This window comes from Nelumbo lutea, chromosome 1 (genome assembly GCF_056320005.1).
Source record: "Nelumbo lutea isolate HS-2025 chromosome 1, American lotus-T2T, whole genome shotgun sequence".
NCBI classification, from domain to species: Eukaryota; Viridiplantae; Streptophyta; class Magnoliopsida; order Proteales; family Nelumbonaceae; genus Nelumbo; species Nelumbo lutea.
The window spans coordinates 40,316,229-40,326,338 of record NC_142684.1 but is presented as its reverse complement, the minus strand read 5'-3'; the positions used below and the strand labels follow the sequence as shown (position 1 = coordinate 40,326,338).

The following is a 10,110-nucleotide window of genomic DNA, read 5'->3' as shown; positions in this document are numbered from 1 at the left end:
TAAGGGATAACCCTTATCTTATCTGCAGATCAGATCAGCCATCTCCTAATTTAATTAGGAGGCTTCTAGATCTAAATCTTATTTAGATCTTGGACTCTCTAAGTGGATAGGGTTTGGGCCCAATCCTATCAGCTAATCCATCTCAGAATTCGCCCCTTTAAATGACTAATCAAATCAGCCCAGTTCGAAATGGGCTTAAGGCCCATTTAAGGTTATGTATTCACTTAGCCTTCCAAACTGCTGCCCAGTTGGGGGCGTGGGACCCAAACATTGATCTACACATCAGCCACATGGGTTCGGCCCAGCCTTTGTTACAAGGCCTGGCCGAATACACTGTTATGGATAGTGCACCCCCTAAAAACCCATCTCATGGACTCTATGGGCCCAACACTTACCCTAAGTGGTCCTTGGGCCAAGCCACCTTGTAACACCTAGGGACTGTGGGCAGATGCAAGATTAGCCCATCAGCTATTATCCTCAATGGTCTTACACTTAACCTCTCAGCCCATAATGATCATACACTGCCCGACAAGAGAGGACATCTCCCTCGGCTACAAGGAACAGTGTTGCAATCTTTGCTTATATGGATCCCGGGAATTAAAACCTTTTGCAAATCATTTCGAAACCATAATATGTATACTTTCATATCTCATATAAAATATATTTTGCAAAACAAATCTCAACGATTGAAATCGGTTGCCGACAGTCTTGGTTTCCATCAGTGAGAGTGCATCCCCGATCATTACCTTTGTCCGACAAAGGGGTTGATCCTATCACTATGATCACCCACTCAGGTGAATTCTCAGACTGTCCCAACATACCCAGGTTTTGACCCCCGCTAAGGATCTCATTGATTGGTACATCAAAGACAGCCAAATCCGACACATAGTGCAATATCATAATCGAGTCTAAGGGTCGGGTGTAATTTTTCAGTTTTGCCCATCAATCTCCAAGGTCCAGGGCAATACTGGAAATCTGGTCTAGTTCATAGATTCAATTAATCCTACACTATATGTGCCTACGGTCTCACCCTGGCAGCTGAGACAGGCCACCCCAACCGACTTAGTGGCACCACAGTGTTAGCCTTGTCATGATAGGTCTCCCCAGACCGACCCACTGGCTGTGAACATTCTAAACTAACACAAGTCTCATTAAGTATCCAGTTTAAGGGTATTACATAGAAACATACCAAGGGAACATGAAACAAATATGCACTTTTATTCATTTATAATAATCTCATAAAGTACATCATTCTGATTGAAGCTAAGGGCATACAAAACTGTCTAACAGGGGACGAAGGGGAGAGAAAGAGAGAGAGAGAGAGAGAGAGAGACGAAGGGGAGGAAGAGAGAGAGGGAGGGAGCCCTTTGCTGGTGGCTTCTGTCGCCTATGATGGTTGTGCCGAGAGGGAGAGCCAACGGGCCCTTCGTCGACGACTGTGCCGTTGTAGAGACTAGAGGTGGAGGGGGAGGTCTGAGAATGGAGAGAGAGTAAAGGCGGATGATGAAATAGGGGATGAAATTTGAGGAATAGTGGTCCATTAGCACTTAACAACAATGTCAATTGTCAGAAAACTTAAGGGTACCACAAGATAATATCTAAACAACAATAGTAGTAGTTACAAAATTGAATACATTATGAAATATATTTGGAAAATAGTTGGCAAGATAAAAAAAGTAATTTTTCTTGGACTAAGTTGTCCTTACATACAAAATTTAATACATTATGAAATATATTTGGAAAACAGTTGGCGAGATAAAAAAGTATTCTTTCTTGGACTAGATCGTCTTCATCCTAGCAAGAATCAAAGCATTTCTCTTACTCCTTTTTTCTTGTTTCTCTTTCTCCCTTTCCTCTCTTTTTCCTTCGGACCCATTCTTATAAGATTCAACAAATAAAGTCCTTGAAACGATATACATGATTAAGAGAGAGCCTGCAAAAAGTTCAATTTTAATGAAAAAATGGGTTTGTAGCAGATAAGAGCAACTTTTTGTCCTTAATATCAATAAAAAATAATATTTTCATATAATAACCAAAATGGAATAGCCTTTTTGGAAAAATATCAAACAAGGGCAGTGGTCACTGTTGTTCGTCTTCCTCTGTACTCTAGGTATTGTGTAAGTCCTCCGAACGATGTCCTACCAACCTACCCTCTAATTGGGTGCTTGATCTCCTTCTACAAGAATCGTCGTCGTCTGTTAGATTGGCGCATAGATATCCTCACGGGTTCCTAACGCAAACAATTATCACGGCGAACCCAAACAACGTTGAGTACATCCTCACGACCAACTATAACAACTTCCCCAAGGGTCAACCCTTCACTAACATCCTAGAAGACTTGCTTGGCTGCGGTATATTCAACATGGACGGGGAACTCTTACACGCCCAGCACAAGTTAGCAAGCCATAAGTTCAACGCCAAGTCGCTGAGGAAGTTCGTTCGGGAAGACGTTGGAGGAAGTAGTGAAATATTGCTTAACGTCGGTACTTGCGTTTGCAATGGAAACAGACCAAGTAGTAGACCTGCAAGACCTTTTAAGGAGGCTCACCTTTGACATGGTGTGCATGGTGTCACTAGGAATCGGTCCTGGTTGCTTGGATTCTTCGCTTCCCATATCGGTTATGGTTGGAGATTTCGACATGCATCCGCTCCCGTCTTCACTGTTTGGAAGATTAAACGAGCATTGTGTCTTGGGTCCAAGCAATGCCTCAAGTTCCCAGTGTTTCAATCCAGACCCAAGGTGTGCCTGGGGAAGAAGATGGCTTTTTGTTCAAGTGAAGTACATGATGGCTTCGCTGCTGAAGCAGTTCGAGTTTAAGCCGGTTGGATTGGAGGGGCCTATTTTTGTTCCACTTTTGATGGCACACATGACCGATGGATTAAAGGTCCTTGTCCAACCAAGAGGTTGTCACTCGACCAGAGCTATCGACGACAAATGTTAACAGTGGAAGACGAGCAATAGTACCCAATTCCCTTATTTGATATTCTTTCAAAAAAGTATATCATTCCGGTTATTATATGAAAAATGTTATTTTTATTGATATTAGGGAGAGACCCTCAGCCCTTCCTCCACCACACTTGGCCTATAAGGATTGAAAAAAAAAATGGAATAGGATAAAATGAATCAAAAGGAAGGGTACAAATGCAGATAATGGGATACAAGAAAAAGTAGGAATGCGTGTAAAGCCAAGATTGCTGAAAACACATAGTTGACTCCTCCCGCTACAGATGCAGATAATGGGATTTAGAAGAATTAACAAAGAATAAAAGAAAAAATAATGGACAACTCACTACTCGTAACTGAGAGTTGATGCATTAGCGGGTGGCTTCTTTCTGTTAGCTTAGAGCTTCCATTGCTCAACTCACAACTTTTTGTGAGTTGTACCCTTCCAAGAAACTCCTTTTTGTGGCTCTGAATGTACTGCATTTTTATGACCGGTAAAAGGAAGACAGGTATAAGGTTTGAGGAAGGAGCAAGAAGATGAAGCAATTTTATCGTTTGATTTATAGATCATCTTCCTGTGGTTTGTTAGAATGGGAATCTAAAAACACAGAAAAAAAAAAAAAAAAAACAAATGGACAAAAGGAAAATTCTGTAAATTGATTGGTATTTGCAAGAAAGGTTATGAAGAAATGGAAGATACTGTTAATTTTTATCTATTTTGAGACTTATATTTGGGTAAATTATAAAGACCCCCCTCCCCCGGTTACTATGGGGTCTGTGGCAAAGACCCCAAGGCTCTCCTGTAGTATGACCATGACACAAGCTTTTCGTTGAAATCCATTGCAATATTTTTTTATACCCATATTAACCTTATAATAATTATTACTTGGGAGAAAAACATTGTTAATCTTTCCTGACCTCATGATACATAAACAGCGGCAGTGATAGCTGTTGCAGTGACGGTAGACTTCCATTGAAATCCTCCCCCTCTCTCTCCCCAATCTCTCTTCTTATCCTTACCTTTTCTCTCTTCCCCTTTTTCTTTCTGATTTCCTATGTTTTTCGTTCCTTACAGATGGAGAACAAACATGAAAAGGATGGAGACACGAATGAGGAATCATCATAATTACTGTATAACAAGGATGAAATAATCCTACGGTGCCTGACTTCAAGTCGGTTAGAGGCCAGCCACGTTTAGATTGGCGGTGATATCATGTCCGTTTGTTCTGTTCGTTTGCGAACATAAAAAGCAACGTTATCCTATCACCTGCTAGAACTAGAGGAAAAGTTCGTAGAAAACAGAGGACAAAGGAGTTTGCAAAGACAGGGATGGGAAGGGTTTGCTTCATCTCCAAATGTACGGTTCAACCAGCGAATCCCCACATATCAATTCAGAGGATCGAGTTGAATCAATGGGATCTTCGATTTCTTCCAATCCATTACATCTAGAAGGGTCTTCTTTTATCTCAAACCCACGTTCCAACCAGGAAAATGGTCTTCTTTATCTCAAACTCCGGATTTCTTTATCTCAAACCCACGTTCCATTACATCCGAAAGGGTGTTCTTTATCCCAAACCCACGTTCCAATCAATGGGATGTCCAATTTCTTCCAATCCATTACATCCAAAAGGGTTTCTTTATTTCAAACTCTGGATTTCTTTGTTCCATTGGCTGGCCGCTTGGCAACTACGTCACACGACGATGACACCATGTCTGTCTTCATCAACTGCAATGGTGCGGGAGCAGAGTTCATTCACACCAGTGCCCACTTCACCGTAGCCAACATCCTCGACCCGCCATACACACCTCAAGTCGTATACTCGTTCTTCCCCCTCAACGAAGTGGTCAACTATGAGGCATCACCAAACCTTTGCTCGCAGTGCAGGTGACGGAATTAATCGACGACATAGTCGTGGGATGCACCGTTAACCATGTGGTTGCTGACGACACATCGTTCTGGCATTTCTTCAATTCCTGGTCTGAGAACTATAGGGTGCTGATTGTATCTCGCATCCTCCAATTCTCCAACGTTGGTTTCCTACTGGTACAAATTGTCTCGTCCGCTTTTCTATATCTAACAAGGAAAAGTTCTCGGTGAGATATACCCCACCACCAGTGTTCTCCATCCTTCTGCTGTCTGTTCTCCATCTGCAAGGAACGAAAAACAAAGGAAAAAATCAAAGGAAACCAGAAAGAAGAAAGGGGAGGAGAGAAAGGAGAAGGGGAAGAAGAGAGATCGAATAGCTACCATCGCTGCTATTCGCATATCGTGAGGTCAGTGAAGATCATCAGTGTTTTTCTCCCAATTAATAGTTATTACAAGGGTATTATGGAAATTAAAAAATATTGCAACAAAAGATTTCAATAGAAAACTAACGGATGGGGTGTTTTTGTCTCGCGATCATAGAATTGGGGGGTCTTTGTCGCAAAACAAAGTACAGAAGGGTCTTTGTAATTTTCCCGAAATATTTTGTTTGTGGACAATTTTGTCCAAAAAATGCCTATCACCGATTTGGGTATTATCTTACAAACATCACTTTTAAGAGTTTATATAATAAATAGGTATTTATTACTTACTTTAGTTTATTATTTTAATTATATTCAATAAATTATTAATTTAGTCAAAACGTTAACATTTTTTTATTATTTTAAACACATTTTAGTAGATTAAACTTTATGTAAGAGTGAAATCCCTGAGCATCAGCGTCCAAAAAAATAAGTTTGCCCCTGAATCAAGAACACATACAGATTTAGGTGGTTCACTGTCTTAAACAGTTAAACCTACGTCCACAGATCTCTCTACTAAATTCCACTATTTTCGAATAATTGCTAGAGCCCTAGCAGAAAGTATTCATAATATTGAACTACAGTTTACAAGCTTTCATGCCCTAATCCATATGCAATTGTCCACTCTAACAAACCACCTCCTTTTGCTGGTGTTGAATCCTATCTTCTTAATATAAAAGGTTCTACTGAACGACCCCAAACTGCTGAAATATAAAAGGTTCAGCTATTGGAGGTAAATTTAGTGGTATCTAAAACATAGAAGAGAATTCTCCAGAACCCATCAAAACAAGAACAAATTTTCAACTCAACATCCTACAAGTTCTTTCTTGCATCAGATAATCATCTCAAAAATAAACAAATGCCTAGGAATCCCACCTATAAACCAAACGATCATGATAATAATCTTTGGAAGAATTTCCTTCCTTTGTGTTTCGTATACCAGTTGATCTGCAAATGAATCGACAACTAAACAGAGCATAAAGCAATATCTTCCATAATAAATAGATACCAGTTGACTGATTCAAACAACACATTTCCTATCAAAGCATGTTTGGACATCAGCTAAAAATAGAGGAAACAAAGTGTCTTTGTACACCTTAAGGTCCTCCAATCTATTAACATACCTTGTGAAACCACTCCCTTCTATTAATAGAGGGAGAGACCACTCATATCAGACATTATCATCCTTGAGAAAAGATGTGCAGAAAATACCTCTTTTGGTACCCTCTATATGGAAACTTGTTGACAGAATGGAGGTGTTAGTAGCATTATTGAATGAAAATTTATCAATCCGTCAACATTTCTTTGGGAGATCTTTTTAGATAAGTACATTTCCTTGGCAGATCTTGTCCTCAAGCACCTCGTTTCTAAGATGCATGGTTGAACTTCCTTCTTCAGAAACTACTCAAGCACAGATAATATTCAATTGTTGTCTATAATTATCTTGGGCATCCATAAGGAATGAGCATTCCTAAACAAGTTTTAGTCCAATACATCAGAGAGATACCCGGTTTTTGGAAGATTGAGATCTTCTTTCTGATGCAGACAAGAATACCCTCTCAATCCCAGTCAAACTGATTGTCTTAAATAAGCATCCATTTGAAACCGCATTCTTAGACTTTATTTTCCACTGCGATTCTCTCTGACTCAAAATAAACCTCCAAATGAACTTAAATAAATTTTTTACTCAGCCTTTCTTCTCCCACAGAGATGAAAGATCCCATGGAAGTGTACAAGGGCAACCATTAATAGTGTCAGATTGGTTTGGGTTTGTCAACTCAACCTGGAGGTCCTGGAACAGCCATAAGCCCATACTCTAATAGTTACTAATTTGGGAATGGGTGTCATCACTAGAAAAGCTATAGGAGAAGGGAATGGCAGACGAGTCGGCTTCTATTTTTCAAGCGCTAAACTAGGTTTTGCTTTGGAATTGGAAAATTTTAAGTGGAAGGCAACTTATAAGTACCAATTAGATGGATGCATTCTGGTGGACAGACCATGGGCGCGCACAGACACCGCATTAGAAAGGTAAGGTTGCTAGGATACGGACTGAAATACTCATTCAACTGGGTTCCAAGATAATGTCAATGCTTTAAAAGGAAGGTGAAATACTATTAGGGATGTATTTATGAGGCCATAGATGTAGGTTGATGGTATTGATTGTCTTCATTGTATTAAATTTGTTCTTTTTTCTTTTTTTCTTGGACAGCACTTAGCAGTATCTTCTGTATTGTCTCATCTCGTTATTCAGATAGGAGGGGGTCCACCACCTACCCTGAGATCATAAATAAAACCCCTTCAATCCATTGCTGGTTACTGATCCCCCGCCACCCAAAAAAAAACAAAGCAATAAAAAAGGTGTTGTCTAAACAATGGTCTGGAATATAATATTAAGGCAAAAAGAACTAAAATTGACAAGTTTCATTCCTATGTGAACAGCCTAATCTTTTTTTTATCAATGTGAACAGCCTAATCTTCACAATGAGGAACTTATGGCTAAAGTCAATAAGAACATTACTGTTTCCTTGTTCATGGATTCAAGCCCTTTCCATTGAATACAGTGACAATATGGACAATGTTGTCTGTCATTCAAGATTATTATGGGCTTCTCTTTTGGCCCATAGAATCTTGGAATGGCTAAAATCGCCCCAGCAACACCAACAGAAAATGAAAATGGCAGAATAGTCATCTGGGCAAAGACCTGCCAAGTAAGGAATAATAGGGAACTTTTGCCTCATAAGATATCAAGGTTATTAGTCTACTTGCTCAGCAACCTCTAAACAGTATACTAAAGGTGTTAAGTTAATTATATGAAGACTAAATTTAGACAATCCAATTTAACAAGACCAGAAATGGCCATGAACCTTCAGTTCCCATAAGCCAAATAGTAGCACGACAAAAATTATCCCCATAACTAACCATGGCACAAAGGGCACCTACAGCCGGTGGCAACACCCTACTAATTTTTTGATTCCAACTGCGACAGAAAAATGGGGTCAAATACACGAATTTCTGCCCCTAAAAAACTAATCCATCTCCTAAACATACAACACAAGTGGGGGAAAAAGACTACTTACATAAAACATGTGCTAGATCAGTAGTAAATGGAATAAACCAGAGAAGAAACAATGCCTAAATACATAGCACTCTAGGTAGCAATTACAAGTATTTATTTTACTTTGAAGCAAAGACAATAAACATTGAGAACAGGCTCTGAAATTAATATGCGGCCTCCAGAATGTAAAACAAAAAAAATCTACCAGACTACACATTAGGGATAAAATGATGAGATACCGAAACAGTACTTAGTAGGCAAGCAACGACTTCTAGAGAAATTTTGATGAATGGGATTCCGAACCATTTCAGTACTTCTTCCACCTTGACCTTAATCTATCTAGTCTAAAACGAACAACCAAACCGTTCACAATCCAGCATCTCAAACATCACAAAGAAACAAAATTTTGATGAATGGGAGATCATATTAACTAAAAAGTAAAATCTCATCAATGACACTAAACAGAACAGCAATTAAAGAAACCTCGAACAAACTACCAACATATATAAGTGGATTGAAACCGAACTAGTTGATATCATTTCACTAACCAAAACAAAATTTGAACCATGAAATAAATACTACAAATATTAGTTCAGAACCCAAGTCCCGGTCATTCACATCTTCAGATCGAACGAAATAAAAATTTGCAGAGAGTTGCATTACTTAAACTTCCCCCTTAGAACCTGAGCTTGGTGAAGAACCACCTGTTCTTTCCGGTCTTGAACCGGTCCTCGAGTCGAGCTTTGACCTCCTTGGCGGCAGTAACCTTCTTGTCCCGAGATTGGAGCGTGTCGAGGGTAACGACGTCCTTGAGATCGACATCAAGGGTGTACCGAGTGGGCATTATGTGACTGTAATTCACAAGCTTGACAAAGGCTTTCACTCGGGACTTCTTCGCCGTCTTCTTCGCAGAGTCCTTACGAATGACCTTCTTCGGGTACTTGGCGATCCCAGCGACCAAGCAGTGACCGTAGGGACGATCACGGGTGCCCTCGTCGAAGGATCGGATGATGACGGCCTTCCTTCCGGCGTAGCGCCCTTGCAAGATGATTATGGCTTTGTTTGGTTTCAAAAACTTCACCATCTTCGTCTGCTCTCTTCCCCTCGGTCCTCTCCCTTCCTTGTTTATCTGCTGCGCGTGGTCGTTGTAGAAGAGGGGAAGAAAGAGAATATAAGAAGGCTTTTAGATGCAGTAGGGTTTTCGTCCTTCGGGCTTAGGGCTCAGAAACGAGCTGCAGCATCCAGCCGTGCATTGGGAACATCTCCCATGGGCGGGTGAGCTGCAGATTTGGGTTTGCAGCGGGTTAGGTTTAGATCGGTCTCGAAGTTGGGTTTGGGTTGGTCCAACTTTTCTACCTCTCTATGTTTTATAAGGGTTGATGTTACTTCAATATTAGAATTATCATATCATATGTGAAATAACTGGTTATCATATTTTAGAAAAAAACTTACCTTTCGATTAAAAATTCTTAACATACAATATGAGTCTTGTTTGTTTTTTTGGAAGTCAAGCAAATGTTCCATGGGAAACAATTATCTAGGTAAATAAACTTATTAATATTTTTTCTACTTTCTAGGTAAAGTTAAATAAGGACCGTTTTATCTTTAAAAATGTTATTATTGAAGGGACAATGTTATCCTATCATGTGTTAACATTTTTTCCCATGGGCAAGAAAGTTATTTATCAAATCGACGGAGGGTAATAATTACCTAGGTAACTGGTGCATTTGGGAATCATTCTTATTTGTGAGACTCATTAATATAAAAAAAATGAATGAAACCATACATGTATAGATAAATAAATAGATTCAAGGGATGAGAGATC

At 39.7% G+C, this 10,110-nt stretch overlaps 1 protein-coding gene across 1 annotated transcript; it reads right to left on the bottom strand.

Annotated features, from left to right (window-relative positions):
• Positions 1–8,689: 8,689 nt before the first annotated feature.
• On the bottom strand, positions 8,690–9,469 carry LOC148874366 (large ribosomal subunit protein eL27x-like). Its single transcript, XM_088953492.1, has one exon. The coding sequence runs from the start codon at positions 9,367–9,369 to the stop codon at positions 8,962–8,964; it is 408 nt and encodes a 135-aa protein (XP_088809618.1). The 5' UTR covers positions 9,370–9,469; the 3' UTR covers positions 8,690–8,961.
• Positions 9,470–10,110: the final 641 nt, after the last annotated feature.